This window comes from Lepisosteus platostomus, chromosome 7, assembly GCF_059453375.1.
Source record: "Lepisosteus platostomus isolate fLepPlt1 chromosome 7, fLepPlt1.hap1, whole genome shotgun sequence".
Classification (NCBI taxonomy): Eukaryota; Metazoa; Chordata; class Actinopteri; order Semionotiformes; family Lepisosteidae; genus Lepisosteus; species Lepisosteus platostomus.
In genome coordinates this window covers 14,859,243-14,880,199 of record NC_142617.1, presented here as the reverse complement: position 1 = coordinate 14,880,199, position 20,957 = coordinate 14,859,243, and the positions used below count along the sequence as shown (strand labels likewise).

General features: G+C 39.5%; 1 protein-coding gene across 1 annotated transcript; it reads left to right on the top strand.

Annotated features, from left to right (window-relative positions):
- The first annotated feature begins 1,516 nt into the window (after positions 1 to 1,516).
- trmt9b (tRNA methyltransferase 9B) lies at positions 1,517 to 20,880 on the top strand. Its single transcript, XM_088639434.1, has 4 exons — positions 1,517 to 2,144; positions 13,963 to 14,164; positions 16,826 to 16,999; positions 18,914 to 20,880. The coding sequence occupies exons 2-4, from the start codon at positions 14,011 to 14,013 to the stop codon at positions 19,933 to 19,935; spliced, it is 1,350 nt and encodes a 449-aa protein (XP_088495560.1). The 5' UTR covers positions 1,517 to 2,144; positions 13,963 to 14,010; the 3' UTR covers positions 19,936 to 20,880.
- The last annotated feature ends 77 nt before the right edge of the window (positions 20,881 to 20,957 follow it).

The following is a 20,957-nucleotide window of genomic DNA, read 5'->3' as shown; positions in this document are numbered from 1 at the left end:
AGTCTCCTTAGCAACAGAAGTACTGCTTATGACTAACATTCCATTCCATAGTTGGAATGGAACAGTGACTGCATATCAAAGGAGATAGACAGAACTGCCAAGGGGATACTTCTTTGGAAGAGAAACTAAAGCATACAACATATGAAACAACTTTGGAACCCTTTTAAAATCGTATCTGATTTCCTGTGCCTGGAAATAAACATTCTCAAGGCATTTTGTGCCACATCCACACAAACATTTACCACTTTATTGACTTGCCTTATCTTTGTTCCTCTTAACCAAACAAGAAAAGATTGTACCCATGTCATTTTGTCTATTGTGTCATGAATCTTGGCTACTTCATTTAACAAAGAAAAACACTAATGTCTCACTATGAGTTTCTAATACCTTCAAACCCATAAACCTCTCTGGCTTTAAGGACAAGGTTTGGGATAAGGAGGGACATCTTCTCTTTTCTTATAACAGTTATACTACAGACAATTTGATTCCTGTGTCCTAGCAAGAAAAGCTCAGTTGCACCATTCTTATCTAAGTGATTAGTCCATCACTCCCAACAACCAGCCAGAAATACCTGCTTCAAAATAACAGGCAGTGGTACAGTGGTCCCTGCCTACAGTACAACAGCACTCACAATAGTTGGCTCCAGGCAGCAACCCTACCTCTCAAGACACACACTACTGTACAGAGCCGGACTTGTTAGTGCACACAAATAAAACAACGGCAATATACATACAAAAATATTACAGATCAACAAATACAAGCCAGTTATTAGTTCTCAGTATGCCCCTAGGCAAATAAGGTGGCCAGCCTGAGGGTGCCACTGGCCCACAGCTCCTCCTCTACACAGCTACAATACATTATTCTGCAATGTTTAACAAACACCTCTAATGGTGTTGCGGCAACAGTGGACAAACATTAATGTCCTATCTGACCTGAAGGATTAGATTAATTTTTAAAAATGCAGTACGAGAGATTTTAAATGTTGATACTGTAAAAACCGTTGCCTGCAAATTAAATTCTTCTAAATGCTTGTAAAGTACTATTGCAGTTAGCTGACCCTCTTCCTCATTAGGGTCAATACATACTAATTTGGGTGGGGGGTGGCTTAACCCTCTGTCCTGTAAAGCTCATTCTTAAGAATATATTCATCATAGAAGAAAACAGACAACAACTTTACAAACTCATATTCCTAAAAGGGTTTATAAGTACACATAACAAAAAAAACAAATATATATTCTACTCCGATTAATAAAAATATTTTTATATACTGTATTTGCTATTGACACACTCACAAGAACGTGGTTTGTCCTTTCACAGACTATTATTATGATAAAACTTAACCACTTGACTCTTTTCCCTACAGCTCATCCGCCCTCTCTCTACTCAGCTATTGTATTCTATAACGATAGTCACAGCCATAATACCCGACTCCTCGACTGTGTAGTTACACTAGTTGGCATCTCAAAACTGAACTCGCAGGCATGCGTGTGCATGCCTTGTGATGGACTGCTGTCCGGTCCAGGGTGTGCCAATTCTCTGCCGTGTTAGGATCCAGCTCGCCGTTAAACTGTACTGGAGGAAATTAGTGAAAACGGAGAGATACTTGTTTGTGTGTTTGCTGCTTTAAAAATCCTAAAAAGCAGAAAGCCCTTAAAAGCTACAGCCGGCAGGTGACAGGCAACTTCCTTCCTCATGCTTGCCTCAGTTTTTGGCGTCTGTGAGTCATGTGAGCGCGCTGCCCAATGAGAGCCGTCGATGTGTCTGCCTGCTCTTGTGTTGGCTGCGCGTTAACTGGAAGCTGCCGATGGCTGTTACATGTCCCCACTCTTTTAATTTCATAACGTGGCTGGGAGGCAGTCGAAAGGTAGCAAAATCAATAAGATGGAAGTTGTAGCGGAGAAAAAATGACTGTGCGCTTCATGTAGCATCAGTGCTTTAAAGGAAAGACCACAGGGTCGTCTGCTTCGAAGGCGTCTAAGCGCTGTTCCCTCGGTGTCCGTGCGCTGGTTGCCACAGCCCGTTGTGATGGAAATGCTTTGAAATGATGCTTGGTTGAGGCTGTAGGATAGAAAGTTTTTTTTTACAAAAAAACAAAGCAAAAATGACATAAGACCGCTGCGGGTGACTTCCTATTAAATGACATGGTGAGTATATGTATATATTTCAATGATATGTTTAAAGTGAATTTTTGAAACGAGTTGCTGTTCGGTGTTTCAGGAATAAATATCAACTTTCCAAAATAATACACGTTGCATTGACCGTTGCAAGAATTCCGTTTTCCAACAGGGAGATTTTTACGAAGTGTGCACTGGACTGCTGTATATTGGTATTGATTGATGAACCTCGCATGTCAAAACTCCAATAACAAACATCGGGAAAGTGGTGATAAAACACAGTTGTGACATTTTTTAATCAAAAACATACGATTACATAATTTTTAGACTTTATTCATTAAATAAGAAGTAGTTATAAAACTTGAACATAAGTAAGAAATCAGATTTGTATTAAGCTAAGTGAATTATGGGTGATGGACAGCACTTCCTATTATGAACACGTGCCTTGTCATTGATTTCCATCGCTCAAAAAATAACTCCAGTAGCGTCGTAAAGACGAAACGGCAATGAGATGTGTTGAACAGTCTCCTGTTACCTGTAATTAAGTGAACAGGTCCAATAATGACTTTTTAAATCACACAATATTATCATTTATAGCGTAATTTATTCTGTGGGTACCTCTAGGTTATGTTGTATTTCTGTTGAGTAGATATCCTTGAGCAGGCTATCGATTGCAGGAATAATTCTTATACAAGTACAGTACGTCTCACGGTACACCCTCGGCTTTTTCACCAAGAGAAAAATCCTTCTAAATGTCTCCTAAATAGTTTTATAATGACGTTTACTCATTTAAATCGTAATTGAGAACTAAATGATAAAAATGCATCAACGATTTCACGAGTCATTGTATCCTGAAGTTCCCAACCAAATTACTGTATAAAATCACAAGTGTTGCCGTTTCATAAATCAACAGTTTGCATTTGCATGCATTTCCTAATGGGTGTACACTTAAAACCTGTCCACCCTGAAATCTATGTAAATATTCTAGTAAATTTTGTTCCAGTTCTGCAGCGGACCCATTCTACCTGCACAATGGTGTCAATGAATATCTTCAGATTCACCTCAAAGGGATTGTTTTTTTATTTTTTAAAACCAAACCGTTCCAAAATGTTTGTTTATACCGAGGCTTTAAAAAGGCAACACATCTGTAGATTTTAACATTTTTAAATGTCACCCAGTACCCAGAATATGAAGATACCATAATATCATAAGATACTGAAGGGGTGATTTCATTTATGTGGGTTCAGGGGCTAGTGGTTCTTAGATGGTCATTACCATTCTATTAAACTATTACACTTCTGTAGTTTTAATGTGATTCTCATAAAAAGATAAACATATCTTACAGTATATGTACTATTATCTAAATAATCTGATTCCATCATGCATCTCTGAACTCCACTCAGTTGAGGCAGGTCTTTTGCTCACTGTACCCAGGATTAAAGTTTTGTCTGTCCCATCTCCACTGTTATAGAATGCCCTTCCTCAGACTCTATGAGAGACAAATTCTCGGAGTCTCTTTAACTCCAAACTCAAAACTCACCTTTTCACCAAGGCCTTTATCTGTTTTCTCTACATTCTGTCTCCAAAAACCTGTATGTTCTTGTTTATTTTTCTCTTTTACTTTTTATTGTGCTTTTTTTTTCTTTATCACTGTGTACAGCATCCTTGGGTCATGGAAAGGCACTTTATAAAAAACATGAATTAATAACATTTATTATTTAGAAATAACTTTAATAATAATAACAACACACTATGTTCCATTTCTCAATTTGAAACAAAGAGTGTACCAAGATAGTTTTACGTTCACCTTTGTTAATTAAAAGATTCCTTATTTTCTTCCGTAGGTTCCATGAAAACCTTCTGTGGTCTTGTGGTTTGTAGTAAAGGGCAGCTCAGTGAAACGCCACACTTTCCACTGCAGGAAATCTCATTTGTCCATGTCCTTCAGAGGACGATAAGTGATGCACGTCACTGAATAAACTAATTGTTTTGTGGTGACTATAAACAACATCTGAGCAACAGTGGGGATCCTGCAATGACCCATCTGTTGCTGCCAGGAGACGGAGTCTCATTGTGGTTTATCTTTTGATTTTTAGGGCATCATCTAGCTTTGACACAAGCTGGTATCACGTCAGTTCTGTGCTTTATCCTCAAGCTTGTTTAATTATTTTTATTTCCCTTGATTAGAGGTTCAGTGGTGGACAGGGCCCAGATAGCAAAGTTAGATCTGAATGGCAGTGTAATTTATTGTTCCACAGCAGCCTGGCCAGTATGGACTGTCTTCCAAAACTCCAAGGCTTAAAGTGTATTATATCAGTATATAGTAATAAGATATACAAAGTACTGACAGTGCCTCCTTGGAGATTAATGTATTTCTCAATTTCTCAATCGTATTGAAAGTGAACAGAATATGAGAAATCCTAAGCCCACCCATAATGTTCCTTGCCCATGACCATTTGGGAGTCTTGATTGCAGTATTGATGTTACACAATCTTGTTTGTTGTCCATTTGTTTCTTTTTCTGTCTCTTCTTGTTATTCCAAGCATATGTCTTTCCACAATGCTGTGGTTCAGTTGTAGCTTACTGTATATATAGTTTTTGCATTCAGGGTCACCACAGTGTGTTATTAATTGTTTTAAACAGGAAAGGATACCACTGACCAGGAATGCAGAAAGCTGGTTCTTGGGGGGAAAAGGGCACTGTTACAGGGGTTCTGTAGATAAGAAATCTCTTCTCTCCTTCTACCTGCAGCCTTAAAAGGGTTTTGATCTGGAAAAAGTCAAGGATAACAGGTTTAAAGTTCTAGTGTGGTTTTGTGTTGATTGTTCTCTGAAATATGAAACCTGACATCTCTTTCAAAATCACTATATCGACCTGCCATTAGTGAGGTCTTTTTAGTTACTGGAATTAATGAATTTTTAATGTGGAAACATTCCTATGCAAAACCTGTGGGTATGTAAATGCCTTAAATGGGGGTTACCCAAGAGATGGTCATGGAATAAAAACAGACAATTTGTGATTGCTGTTTAACTCAAAATATTTTATAGGATAAGTGTTCACCAAGGGTCTCCAACTCTTTTCCTGGATAGCTGTCGTGTCTGAAAGTTTTTTAGGTTCATAAATTGTCCAGTTGGCCATTGACTAGCTGATTCTGTTCACTAAAAACTTCAGCAAAACTGAAACCCTACAGAACGGAGGTCCCAACAAGTCATATCAATAACTAGTTCCACTGCTTACAGTTAACAGTCAATGTATTTTACCCGTAACCCTTATGTGCAAATAAAATGTTAAACTGTTTTAAACAATACTGAAATGTTTAATTGGAAAGAAAAGCTCAGTGGTAAACGTACCTCTGTTAGGTTTGTTATATTGCATAAAATGAATCTTTGATGTTTCAACTGAGTACAAAATTAATAATAATAATAATTGCTTACACTTATATAGCGCTTTTTCTGGACACTCCACTCAAAGCGCTTTACAGGTAATGGGGACTCCCCTCCACCACCACCAATGTGCAGCATCCACCTGGATGATGCGACGGCAGCCATAGTGCGCCAGAACGCTCACCACACATCAGCTATCAGTGGGGAGGAGAGCAGAGTAATGAAGCCAATTCAAAATTGACTATTGCAAGGGACACTTCATAAAAAGAGCAAAGTGGGAGCTGTATAATTTCTTCTCATCACCTGCTCTCGTCCAATGGTATAGTTAGCTGGCCAAACTGGCCCTATCAGATGGCGCAATTGAACACCTGAACCTTTTCACTGCCACCCTCCCCCATTGACAGTGAATATCTTAAGACAAAGAAAATGTTGAAGGGATACTTTCAGCTCGATAGAGCTCAACTCTCTTAAGTAACTAAAAAGCTCAAGTAATCCCTTCCATTGTGATATCAGCATAACAGTTCATAATGCTGTCTGCAAAGTCACTAGAAGAAGCATTATTTTTACAGCGACTGTATGTACTGCTGGCCTGCACTTCGTTTTCTGCAGTGACTTGAAGTCACTGTTGATTTAAATTTCCATTTTCAATACCGATGGCAGGAAATCTCAGTAGCAGTGCTCAGCTGCATGCTGACAATATTCCTGGCTTCTTTCAAGAAAAGATTTGATGAGATCTCAAGGTCAATAAGCTAACAACCAAATGGCCCCCTCTTGTTTGCAGTTTTTCTAATGCTCTTGTGTTAATGGAAGTGAAAAATATCAGCTCCAGATACAGTGCACCTGGTGGGGGGAATCTGATTGGTCTTTTTCCATTAGTGTCTCACAAAGAGATGTTTATATATATTTTTATATCTGGATTTTATATATTATTTCAGTACTAGTGAGGTCAGAGGTAGGAGCCAAAACTGCCATTTGAGTAACCTACAAACTTGTCAGTCATCAGTAGGTCAAATAAACCAAACCTCTTATGACCACTGTTTGCAGCACCATCACCTGAATTAAGAGCTACAAGAGAAGATGTGCTCTTTATGTACATACGTTATGAACTAACGTCAAAAATAGGAATGTCAGGCTTCATTTTATGTGCTTATGTGTCATTTTATAATCCATCCACAAGCAAGAATGAGTAGAATAAGACATACTGGAACTGCATTTGTTAATAATCACCATCTCTGTTTTCCCTTTGTGCTAATAACTTGTAACTTGTCCGTGTCTTTGTTAATTTTGTTGGAATTTAATATGAGATGAGATTGTTATTCAACCTGCTTCACCCTACGCCCATGACTTCAGTGACATTCTTCAAGATACACTGGCTGTATTTATGCAGTAAATATGAAACTGGACAGTGATGAATGAAAAGCCCCATTTGTGTCTCAAAAGCACAATTACTGTTTATAGTCTACCAGACCCAGTAGAAACATGTTTAGGTAACAATGACATTTTTAGATATAACATTTCATTTTTCTGAAGAAAAACACTAAACAAGCACAGAGAAATTTGCAAACAAAAAGAAGGCTGGACAGGAGGTGTCACAGAATAAAAATGAGAAACGGGGCTAAACAGAAAGGTTGTATATGAAAAATGATCTGTTAGGGCTGAGAGTTTTTGACATAGAACAATGAAGCCTTTCTGTATTTTCCAGTTCTTGTGGTAAAGTCAAGAATGTTTCACTTTTAACAGATTTAAAAATGTGCTGTTTTTTATTTGTAAAAATTGTGCCCTGTTTTTTTTTCTACACTCCAAGATAAAAACATTGTGCCAAATTAATTCTGGCTTAGAAAAAGTCTTGTTACTGAAATAATGCATCGCATTTTTGAGGGAGCCCTATTTAATCATTATTTTATAGAGAGGCAGGGTGAAAGAAGTGTGAATCTCTTGACCTGCTCAAAGAGATGTGTGTCCTTTTACAGTAGATGTAGAGTGACATTCAGGCCATGACCGCTTGACTGCTTTGATAGAATTATAGACTGAAAACCCTTACCTTAATGCTCCCTGCCAGTTTGCCGTTTCTGCAAGGCAGATCATGGATCATAACAGTAACTATGAAACTTTGCTGAGGACAGCCCCTTCTCTGGAGGTAAAGCAACCTGACAAATGAGGAACGTCACAGAGTTCTGTCTCGGGGAAAAATTAGACAAAGCATTTTGCTTTTGAAGTTAAGGAATCTGACAGAAACCCTTTGGTTAAGTTCCGTCTTCTTTGTAGCCTTTATTTGCTTCTCCTGAAAAATGCCTGAATGTCCTTATCTTAATTCCATACCTGGAATGAGATCCAAATAATCTTTCATTACACTGTTACCACAATCTCTATGTAAGCTGACACAAAGCCTGTCTTTTGGAGTATTAGTGATACTGATAATTTTACTTCCAGGGGCACAAAAGGCAAGATGGGACAAATGGCCTACTTGTATTACTTCTCCTTACAATAACTCTTTACCTAAAAAGGTTGTGGGCCTGTGGAACTAGCTGTCCAGCCGTGTGGTTGAAGGCAATACCTTGGCTCCTTTCAAGAAACAGCTGGATGAGATCCTTGGATCAGTTATAGGGGAACTGCAACACTATTTTTATATTTTGGGTTTAGAAAATGTCAGCAATGATGAGTGCATTTCAAACCATAGCGAAAGTAAAATGTACACAGTAACTTATAATACCTCCAATTTACATCACAAAATAGACTTAATTTCCAGTTATGCACAGCGCCATCTTCTACGTTTCAGAACAAGGCGACAAAACTTCCGGTGAAGTACAGCGGCCCTCCTACATTGTAAACAAGAAGGGTTGTGAATACATCTCTTTATATCCAATAGAAATATTGCTGTCGACTTCAAGATGGCTTTTGCTGATAAATGGAACTTATTTGTTAACTCTGCATGCAGATCATGTTGGAAACTTTCTGTGGCAAATTCTTGTCACTCGTGCTTCGCATTACATTTGCTATTACAGATACTAGCGAGCAGGAAGGGGTTCATCATGTCACAATTCATGGGAACTCTCGCTCTTCTTTTTGTTGCTGGCGTTAATATTGACTAGGACTAGGGTTCAAAACATCTCTATAAAGCCTAGAAAAAGGCATTTTTGAAAATGATGAGCTTTCAGACTTGGAAAAAAAAGACTCCTTTCAGCTCATCTTTTATAGTGTTCTAGTACACACTTCCTGATTACCTTAAGGATTTTAAAAAGGCTTTGGACAGATTTATTAGAAAACGTATATCTCTCTGTGGCTATAAGATGTTTTACAAGACATCAGACACACATACTGTAGCTGCTAAGTCACTTAACACTGCCCACTCCTCCGACTATTCCATTGGACTAGTTTGACAGACACCATTAAGAGATCTGTGGTAAAACAGACCCTTAAATTTCAGTAAAGCTGGGATTTCAAAGAGAGTCACTCTCAGCTGCTTTTTAATAAGGCTATTGGAGAGACCAGTTAGCAGTCACACCTTGTGGTTTGGTCTTTCTTGGCCTCCAACTGTTCATGAGCCATGAAAGAATTTCATTTACTTACTCCAGTTCCTTTTACCATGTGTGCAGTAATTGTAATTGAACAAAGCTACTTGTGTGTATATAGATTTAAATCCATTTTAGTACAATAGCATATAATGGGGCCTGTAAATCCTGAAAAATATGTACGCCTAATACTCTGTATGAATTGCAAACCTATGTCTATTGGTGTCTATGTATTATGGTAGGCTGTAGCATTGCACATTCCAAATTTTTATTTATGGTATACTGTATATGGTTTGTGTTATGGTATGGTGTGAGTAAATAAAGGATGCGTGCTGTTCTTGGTTGTATATTGGCAAATCACAGTATTAGGTGTGGTTATGATCCTTGCTACAGCAATTTATTATTAGCAGGATCAATATAGCAATTAAGTTGTTGGTTGTGTCAGACCAACCAAAGGACAGAAGTTGAGTGGGTTGAAAGGGAATGGTGACAATACTAATAATAAAACTACAGAGCAAATTTCCTTTATTAAGATATGAACCTTATTCAATTGAAATATTCTGTACTCAGTTGCTTTAATGGAATTGGAAAGAAATAAAATGAACACCTCTAAATGCATTTGGATTTCTTTTTAGAATTACTCTGATTTTCCACATTTCTGGCCCAGGCCGATGCAATGCAAAACCTCTAATACAGGCGTTTCAAAATGTAGGTGCAGCATTGTTTAGTGTTTCATACTTTAAAAGCGTAATTAAAGCATTATGATTCTAACATGCAAGTACTGTATTGGTTAATGAATACAATAATCAGAACCTGAAGGAACGGTAAGATTGCACACTGTTCCACCACATCATTAGAGAAGAGCTTTCTGAAAACAGATAAAAGGGCCAAGATAAAGGGAATGGTCCATTACTTGGTATGTTTCTTGATTCCCAAGGACTGTAAAGTAGTAACAGACCAGGCCTTTTGCTGATGCGCAGTGATAAAGAAGGCTTATGTAAGTGACCTCACAAGAGGCATGATGATTAGTGTGCTTTTCCCTTCTGCATTGCTGAAAGCAAAATCAGAGCCTGCTAATATGTCAGTTCAGACGTTCTCCTTAAGAGAGAGTTTACTGGCTGTGGATGGTGAATAAAAAAAAATACCAGCAGGTACCTTCTGTACCTCTGTCCACATCTCATGCAGAGCTGCTGTTCTCAGCTGTCTGGCCCAATATCTTCACAGATATCTGCAATGTGATTCAGTTGTAATTGCTGCTGGAGGTGGGCTGACATGCTCTTCGAGATTTTCTTTGATATGTTTGGGTTGGAAAGTTTATTCCTGTATTTCTTTAAGCACGAGACATATGCATGATAAAAGCTGGAAAAAAAGATTAGCAATAATGTTACTTTTGCACCCATTAGAAGCATCCTCATTACCTGCAATACAGTCACAGAAAGACAGATTTAGGGTGACTGTGTTTTCTGCACAGTACTTTTTTTAGCTACAGCTATTTGGTAGCCTGTCATTTTGCGATCTGGTCACAATTACCGTTTGCCTAATCGTTCTAAAACAATACGGCAGCATGTTAAATTGAAGGTAGCGCTTTGCATTCTAATATATTCGAGCTCTCTTTGTGGGGATGACATGCAAAGAGAAGCCGGCTTCAGAGGGAATAACAAAATTTCAAAGGAAGCCGGTTGTTCATCTGTTCATTTCCCAGTCTCAGACATTTTACAGTGAGACAGTGACTCAGGGCTGCAATTTAGATTCAGTAATGATGGGAGTCCCAAGTCACGTAGTTCTAAGTGCCACTGTGTTTGGCGTGTTCCTGTAGATAATGCAGACAGCAAACCTCATGTTTCAGGTAAGACAGTACTTCACTGCCTTGTACTTTATTCATCCTGACAGGAATGTGACTGCAGACCAGGAATAAATGAGACACTGTGCTCTGTAGCGTAGCTCATTAATGCAAATGATGGTCTCATTTTACCCAAGGCGCTAGCAAGGTTCCATAAATAAAATTAGGATGTGTCAGTACTGGTCTGAATGTTATTAATATTAACTCTTTTCTAGCAGTAGCAGCTATAGATAACATGCCAGTTTAATCCAGTAACTCGAATGAGTCAAACCAGTAACTCAATAAATGAACTACTGTACCTTCAGCTTCCTTCTCAAGTTAATGGAGTTCTTAATGGTGTTATCAGAAACTGCTCGTTATTGTTAGGTATAAAATCATCCTTGCTTAAACCTAGACTCAATTCTGTAATCTGTGTTTGTTTTGTAGTATTGCCTTTTTTATTTTGAGGAATTTGGTCATTTCCAAATATTTCTTTCTAATTTTATACCCTCCTAATTGTGTTTGGGTTTGTGAATTGTTTATTTAGTTGGCTTGGAGATACACCCCTGTACCACAGCAGAAGAATAATGACTGTGTACTCACCCGTATCGTGTTTATCATTTGAAGGCAGATCAATAATGTTTCACAGCAGAGTTAGTTTTAACTGAAGGAGCAGTATCTCTCTCTGACAGCACTGCAAGGTCACAAACCCCCTGACATCTCTCAATGGTAACTGCTGTATGGCACTTCTAGGTAGATGTCAGTCATTGTTGGGTAATGACTTAGCTCAGGGATGAACCAGCAACCTGTGAATTCGAGAGCAGAACCTGTGTTTTGATTGAGCACCTTTACTGATTGAGACACTCAGGAGACCCTTCCTAAGTATATCTGTATGTCAACTAAATATATAGTTAAAATATGATTTTTGTCAGTGTTTGCCAAACTGTTTCCTGTCAGTTGCAAAAATGAGTTTGTTATTCAGATAAGTTCCTCAGGGGTCTCTTACTATCCCATTAATATTTGAATGAGCTATCTCACTATTAACAGTACCTAATATAGCAGGTGTGATTCTATGGTTTTGACAGTGTCTCAGGGTATGTATAGACCTCTTTGTTAAATCTTTTGTTTTACTCTGCCAACACATTAAATCCAAATAAGATTGGATGAGGGATTGGAAGATTGGATACCCTCAAAAGCTCAGCAGATGTGAGCCTGGTCAGTACCTGGATGAGAGACCTCCTGGGAAAAACTAAGGTTGCTGCTGGAAGAGTTGTTAGTGGGGCCAGCAGGGGGCACTCACCCTGCGGTCTGTGTGGGTCCTAATGCCCCATTATAGTGTCGGGGACACTATACTGTTAAAAGGCGCCATCATTCAGATGAGATGTAAAATCAATGTCCTGACTCTCTGTGGTCATTAAAAATTCCAGGGTCTACATTGAAAAGAGTAGGAGTGTTACCCTGGCATCCTAGGTAAATTTCCCATTGGCACTTACCAATCATGGCCTCCTAATCACCCCTATCTATGAATTGCCTTCCTCACTCTGTTATCCTCCCCACTGATACCAGGTGCGTAGTGAGGTTTCTGGCGCACTATGGCTGTCGCTGCATCATCAAGGTGGATGCTACACATCGGTAGTGGTGGAGGGGAGTCCCCATTACCTGTAAAACACAGAAAAGCTTTACAGTATATGAGAATAAGCAATTATTTTTATTATTATTACATTTATCGGGAACCAGAATGTGTTGTATACAGTATATTGTACTTTGTTCATTAACAAATCTTGAATTTTGATTAAAGCTCAGAGTGCTAGCCTCTCGTGTTTAAAACATTGGGTCCAAATCTTATGCTGGTTGGACAGTGAATGTGTGATTTGGAAAGCAAGGAGAACTGAAGGGCTTCTTCTAGTTTAAATGGTCTCATAATTGTTGTCACAACTAGAATGCATAGAACTATACAAAGTACTGGAGGCCTGAACATAGAGCTTTCTTTTACATGTAGATCTGTCAGGGATTGTGAAATTCCAACCAGAAATGGAGAATCCATCCATTTTGTAACCGCTTCATCAAGTCCAGTACACCAATCCATCTCAGTGTAAACAAACAGACATGGACACTTGCACACATTCGCACCAGGGTCAATTTTCCCAGATACCAGTATGCCTTTGGACTGTTGGAGGAAGTCGGAGACCTCGGAGGAAACGTATGCAAAGATGTGGAAAGCACACAAACTCCACACAGGTGATATGGCAAGTCCACTGCACCACTGTTACTTTCACTTGTATTCCATTACAGGGATTACTTTCCATGAAGGGATTACGTTTAACGGTAACCCATTACAGTAACAAGTAACTGGTGTAAGGGATTTCATTTTTAAATTAAAGGGGAGCTGTAGTCACAATTTCTCAGACCGTTTATTAAATCACTGCAACAAAATAAATGAAACGGCGGTATCTCAAAATTGTACAATTAAGCACAAAATTGTGAACGTAGTGAAAGTACTGTGTGGTCGCCACATTGTCGATATCTGCTGGTCTTGCCGTGGGTGAGTGTGAGACTTCCTGCAAATTGTGATGAAAAATGGCCCTTCCTGCTCACTAGTCTCTGAAATGACTAGTGTAATGTGATGATGAGGTAATAAGTACATGGTGCGCGGCAGACATTTCACCACAGAAATATTCCAACATGAATGTACTGTAGTATTTGTCGCCAAAACCTTCTCAAAGTTGAGAGCAATATTTCTATTGGATTAAAAGATGTATTCACAAGCCTGCTTCTTTACAATGTAGTAGGGTCTCTTTGAGCTTTTGCAGGTTTTACATGTTACTGTGTACAGTACATCTTTCTTTAATTGTGATTTGACTGACTTTAATTGTGATTGCACCGAGCAATGCCGATTCTTTCTAACCCAGAAATCTAAAAATAACATTGCCGTTCCCCTTTAACAAGAAGTTGGAAAATAATTTTGAAAACATTCAATTTTGAACAATGAAGTGTGTGTATTAGTATGTAACGTCATAGAGTACATTGCTTTGTAATAGCAATTTCCCCTGAGCTTCTTACTATCTTCCTGCCAGTTCTGGAAACAAACAGCACCAAGCCAAAAAGTCTCAGTTTTTTTAATCCCTTTTGTTTTCCAGCTGTAATATTCTGGAAGACAGATCGATGATTGCAACAGGGGGTCGACAATGGATAAGGAGGCCAGCCGGCTGGAGAGGGATCACGTTCACAGCGTGTATGAAAAAATAGCTCCCTACTTCAGTGATACCCGCTACAAAGCCTGGCCCAGAGTGCGCCAGTTTCTGCTGGATCAAGAGCCAGGCAGCATCATTGCTGATGTCGGTATGTCCATTTTTCTTAGCTCTTTCTCCATCTTTGCACCATGGTCATTTTTGTTAGGAGCTAGCTTATAGCCTTTTTCCACGCCATGGGTCCCTCGTTCTCAAAACACTTACTGCAATATAAGTTAAAGCCATTTCTTATTATTGGTCAACAGCGCAAGTAATTTCTGAAGCCCCACTGAAATGTTCCAGGGTGTGTAGTTCTTGGAGATACTGAGTCCTAAGGTTTTCATTAAAAACCAAAGCTGTCTGTGAATTACTTCAACCAATTTTAGGAGAAACTAAGATTAAAGTGCTATTTAAAGTTTGGAAGATTGATACTCTCTATGATCAAAGTTGGAGATCAATACCCTTTAGGATGTTTAAGGGATCCTTTTTGGTTTTTTTAATGCTGCTAAAGGAAAGACACACAGTTAATCTAGCTTCCATCTATCTGTGCAGCTACCTGTCTCTCTGTTTATCCCTCTGTGTGTCTTTCTGTATATCCAGTCTTAACTCCCAGGCAAGTCATTCATTTGAGTGGCATGAAAAACTATATCCCAGATTGACTAAAAATGAACAGTCACAGTTGAAAATGGCACAGATTTTGTTTTAAATTTACTGTACTTTCAGATCAAAAGCTGTTATCAGTCCAAGCCGACGGTTGATCTTTCGAGTTGATTCAGTTTCACAGCAACCTTGCTTTCCAAGATACTACATATGGTATACCTGAAGCAAGCACCAGCAAGTCCCAACATGTTTCTGTTTTAAATACTCAAAGAAAAAAGCCCTTGTAGTTATGAGCCTAATGTTTGTCAGTTTGCTGATGTTTGTTTGGTGCTTTGGAGTGGTGGGGGTGTTCCACCTATGGAAATGTCAACAGGGGAGTACTAGGTTAGGTCCAAGAAAAAGGTCCTTCTTTACTTTTTTGAAAACATTGAGGGATGCCTTTTGCTGCCTTTTTTCAGTTGGGATGTAAAAAAAAAGATTTTAATCGCCTTCATTAAAAGCGTCCCAGATCCCAATCAAATAGTAACATTGGCTAACACCGCCAGTGCTGCAGAAGTGTGTAGTTAATCATAAACCTCACTTTATCTTCTTTATTAAGTACTTCTTGAGTAGAAGTGTCCCACATCTTTTAAAGCTTGTATTCCAAAAAACATCTATTCAGGTTTGCAGTGGGAAGAAAGCAGACATGTATGTGAGAATTAAGCTACTTCGCAACAAACCAGTCACATTTATGGTCAGTAGCCTTTAGGGGATTCATGTCTTGACTTGTCAGGAGGCCATGATGTCACGACACAGGGTAAGTATGGCTTAAGTAAGAAATGAGCAACAGTGGGACTTTTGTTTCAGGACTTGGCAAAACTTTCCTTCCATGGCTTACCTCTTGGGTGATGACTGTATGAGGCTGAAAAAACTATAAATGTTTCTATACTTTGGTTTAATTGAATTATTTTTTAATATTACTTTATTTTTTATTACATTATGTATAAAAAACACTTTATATGGAAACTTCTTGATTCAAACATCATAATACAAGGATGATTTTAAAATCCCACCAACCAGAAGTTTGGCTACAGCAGACATTTTCTCAAGTCTGAAGTTACATCTAAAACTCTTTCTGCAAGGAATAATAAATCACACAGGCGGCACAGTGGCTGGCATCACTGCCTCGCAGTGCTGAGGCCCTGGGATGTTAGCTGTGTGGAGTCTGTATGTTCTCTCTGTTTACATTTGAGTTTCCTCCGGGTGTTCCAGTTTCCTCCAACAGTCCAAAGACATACTGGTGTGTGTGCGTGTTTGCGTCTGTGTCTGCCCTGCGATAGACTGGCATCCCATCTAGGGTGTATCCTGCCTTGTGCCCGTTGCTAGCCAGAGTAGGCTGAAGCTGTTAGAAAATGGGTGGACTGATGATAAATTGCACTTCCAAGCCTTTTCCTTGAAAAGACTGTGACATTCTAACTTTATTGTTATTGTAACTTTATAAAAAAGGTGTATATATATATCACTATATGATATATTTAAATTTTTTTGAAATATCATTCTATTTTTACTTTTAAATGAATAGCTTCAAATATCACTATCCTCTAAAATACACAAGTTGCACTATGTGTTTCCATGATTTGATATAAAGGCTATGGTTTAAACAGAAGAAGCTTCTGTGAACTGTGTTAGTAGGACCAGTAGGGGGTGCTCACCCCATGGTCTGTGTGGGTCCTAGTGCACCAGTATGCTCTCAGTGATGGGGACACTATACTGTAAAATATGTGTCGTCCTTTCGGATGAGACGTAAAACTGAGGTCCTGACTCTCAGTGGTCATTAAAAATCCCAGGGCGTTTCTCTAAAACAGTGTGTTACCCTCATTGTCCTGGCCAAAATTCCCCCTGGCCTTTACCAATCATGGCCTCCACTAGCTAATTTGTGGTGAGCACATGGGCCTACACATTTGTGGTGGTGGAGGGGAGTCCCCATTACCTGTAAAGAGTATTGAGCGGAGTGTGCAGAAAAGCGCTATATAAGTGTAAGGAATTATTATTATTATTAAAATAAAGAAAATAGCTCAATGTTTGCTGCATTCTTCTCTAGAGCGCTGTATTACTAACCAAGTTATTTTTCTCAGTACTTCTCCCATGAGGTACTTGACAAAGTAATGTCTTTCCTTCTTGTTCGATGCTGCAGGCTGTGGTAATGGGAAATACCTCCATATCAACAGCGAGACCTTCAAGCTGGGCTGTGACTGCTGTCGCCCCCTGGTGGAGGCAGCCAGGAGCCACGGTCACGAGGTGCAGGTGTGCAATGGTCTTCGGCTGCCTTACCGGGATGGCTGCTTCGATGCTGTTCTCTCCATTGCAGGTACACAGCAGTGGTATGCTTCCTCACAGTATGCCCTTAGGGCAGTGGTCCACTAGTCTGGCCCAAGGTATTCGTGTTCTCAATAAACTGCTGGCGGGTGGGGTGGCATGGTGGCTCAGTGGTGAACATTGCTGCCTCATAGCACTGGGTTCAACTCCAGACCTATCTGGGGTGCTATCTGCCTGGAGTCTGTGTGTTCTCCCCATGTTTGCGTGGGTTTCCTCTGGGTGCTCCAGTTTCCTCCAGCAGTCCAAAGACACACAGGTAGATTAATTGGATTCTGGCAAAACTGGCACTGGTGCGAGTGTGTGTGTGTGTTTCTGCCCTGCTGTGGACTGCCGTCCTGTCCAGGGTGTATCCTGCCCTGCGCCCTTTGCTTGCCAAGATAGACTCTGGCTCCCCTGTGAATGAATGAAGTGGTTAGAAAATAGATTGACAGATAAACTGCTGGCCACTAAGATCTGGGTTAAACCAGGCAGACACTTGTGGCAGTGTGTGCTTTGCATTAAATTAGGTTTTCAGGTTTCTGTTCTACTTTAGGTCTGAATTTGTTGGAGTCCTATACGGATTAGTAATACTCCATGCCATACAATATTAATTTTCAAAAAGGTTTGGGATTTACAAAGAAAACCAATTCAATTCATGTTTTATATGTAGATAAGAGACTGCTGCGGTAAATTTCCATCCTCCATGAAGAGAGCATGCAGTGCTTTCTGTTTCCGGGGTTGCTTGTTCATTATTCATTTCACACACACGTATGCCGCATGGCTGTTGAGTTTCAATTTGCCACTCATCTGTTTGCAATTGAGAAGATAATGTCCCTTTATTAAAGAATGAAGTGAATGAGGCTGCGAGTTACCAGGCTACAAATGATAAGTTATCTCTTTCAGAAGCTGATGGTCATCAGGTTTTCAGGCAGTGAGTCACCAGGCAACGCAGACCACTTTTTGTGGAGTGCAAGTGGGTTGAAAAATATACGCCACTGACGCACGAAATCTGCATATTTATTTTAGCTTTTACTGTTAATGTACAATATGTAGGAGGCGGTTTTATGACGGACTAGACAGGAAGCATAGAAAATGTGTTGGTGTGTATCTGTATCTCATTAGATTAGATTTATTTAAGGGTCCTGGAAATATGATTTTATTTACAAAGGTGGTATGTTGTTATTCAATAAAATGTGGTGTGCATACATAATGGCTGGTATTTAGTCATGCACTACTCAAATGTTAAGTTCATTGTCTTGCTGTACCATTACAGTATTGAAGTAAATGATATCTCTTTCTGCAGCTTTGTTCACAGTTGCATGCGAAAAGCAATTCTCGTTTTTATTTAAGTGTGCTGTGGAGTTGTTCTGACTTCCAGTCATTATCAACTGTTGCAGTATTTAACACTTGCCAGAATGACAAATTACAAAGAATTTATCAACTGTGTACCTTAGGTAATGGGTGAATTGCTGTGTTCCATGGATTAAATATCATTTGTATGCATAAAAAAAAGAACAGTATTGTAATTTTAGAAAGCAAATACATTTCCCTGTGTGTTTCCAGTGATAATTACACATAAGACCTACTTGTCTAAGTGTCCTTGTGTGTAGAGCATTGTACATTGAACTTAAACCCCTTTACTAATGAGGAGAATTTGTGCTATAGTAGGTTACTATGATAGTGATACTTGCATGTCTTGATCAGATGTAACAAAGGATGTAACTAAAAGTGCATAAAGGTGTATATATGTTGGAGCACCAGGGACTTTTTTTTCTTTTATTGACAACAATAAAATGATTTTTAGAAGATCAGAGGATTTGGGAGGCAGGAACCTCAGTACACGAGAGTATTAGTGTAGCTTCTTGGTGTGCCAGGACTGTTGTATATTTGATGGTGGCACCATAATGGCCTCCCTTCTGTTTTTCAGTCATCCACCATTTCTCCACTAAAGAGCGCCGCATCCGGGCCATAAAGGAGATGGCGCGCACCTTGCGAGTTGGCGGGCGGGTGATGATCTACGTGTGGGCCATGGAACAGAAGAGGCGCAGGTTTGAGAAGCAGGACATCTTCGTCCCCTGGAACCCTCACCCCCCGTCCTCTCCCGCCACTAGGGGCTATCCAGGCAAAGCCAGGCAGGACCGGAGAGGCTCCAGTACTGGAGACTGCGCTAGCTATGGCACTGATGGCAACGACAAGCACAGGAAGACAAAAAGCACATCCTCCGTCGCGGGCGAGGAGGAAACGGCATCCACTTCCCACGGGAAATCGAAAAAGCTCTGGTTTTTCTCCAGGTCGCTGGATTCAGTATTAGATTTTGGAGGTGCCGCCAATTCTAGGTCTACCAGGGAACTGAGCACGTCCTGTGATGACAGCACCCAGATGAAAGAAGCAAACGAGACTAAGGTCTTCGGGCTCAACAGAGGCATGGGTCTGATCAAGCAGGTCTCCAGCTTCTTCTCATCGAGGCACAGCTCTGACGAGGATGTCTTTGGGTCTGTGGTAGACCAGGACCCTCCGAAGCTCTCAAGGGTTGAGAGAAATGGCAACTCTGCCACTGAACAGCGGGGCCTGTCTGCTGCTATAGTCCACACGTGCGGCGCTGTGCCCTTGCCTGACCTTGTCACACATCAGAATATTGCTGTTGCCGACAAAGAGGCATGTGACCGTGCCTACAGCAACAGACTGCCCAGTGGAGAGCAGGAAGGCAGGCCCGAAAGAGAGGTACCACAGTTCTTTAACAGCACAGAAGGCACTCAGGACAGAGAGATGAATAAGCAGAACAAAATAAAGTCAGCAGACTCCTTCCTTCGCTACTATCACGTGTTCAAGGAAGGTGAGCTTCTGGAGCTCATCGAGAGGCATGTGGAGGAGCTACATGTGCTTCAGTCGTATTTTGATCATGCCAACTGGTGCGTCATCGCTGAGAAGGTCCAGGTTTGGCAAATTTAGATTATTTGTGAAGAATGCTGTGTTTTTAAAAGCCTGTTTCGAACCAAACTGCTTTCATTTCCCCAGCACTGGTCTAAAAGTAATTATATAACACAGTTTACATGTCTTTTCTTTTTGTTTTATATACTTGAAGAAACAGTGTCATTGTAACTGATATACTGTACTGTACGCCTCAGTGTTTTAACAAGGTATTTAATTTGAAGTACTGTAGTATGATGTGGAACTCATTACTCCCTAACGAGCTGGATGATTCTGTCTGATTTTAATGCAGATGTTTTGTATTGGAGTCTATGAAACAGTTGTTTCTGTTTATAATACAGTAAATTTATTTACTAAAACATCTCAAGTAGCAAGTTCTAGGATTCACTTGTTCAATAAGCCCGCAATATACATTAACATGAACATATATTTGCATGTACATCCGTTTCCCTTCAGTACTGAATAGAGTCTAAATGTGCTGTCATACGGGTCATTATACTGATCTGTTTATTTTTAAACGCTTGTCTGATTTGTAATTGTCTATTGTCATGTGCAGCCAAAGAGTATCACTTCAATGCATAGTTTAATTCAAATATTGCTCAGGATGTGTTTTGTCCTCCTGAAGAGTTCTCAATATTGTTTGCATGCTTTCACTCCAAACTTGAATAATTTTTCTTGCCGCTAATTGTAGTCAGTTAACAATGCCTTGAACCCATTATGTTTTTAGTATTGCAAGGTGGTTTACTGGTGTTAAATTGCCTCTAATTTGTATTTGTTAGCTTTCCAGACATTTCATAAATATTTTTAATATTTATTGAGCAAACGTGCAGTGGCATGACAAATAGTTTTAGTAAAAAATAAATTACTTTTTAATATTTTGAACTGTTCTGTGCAAACTGGTTTTGTACATTAATTTTAATATTTGTGTGTTCACAATCTAATAAATATATTTTTGTCCTTGGAAAATGAATGACCTTTGGTGATGTTTATTGCTAACACAGCATGAAGACATGCATATTTTCTTAAATAGCATATAAGCAAGT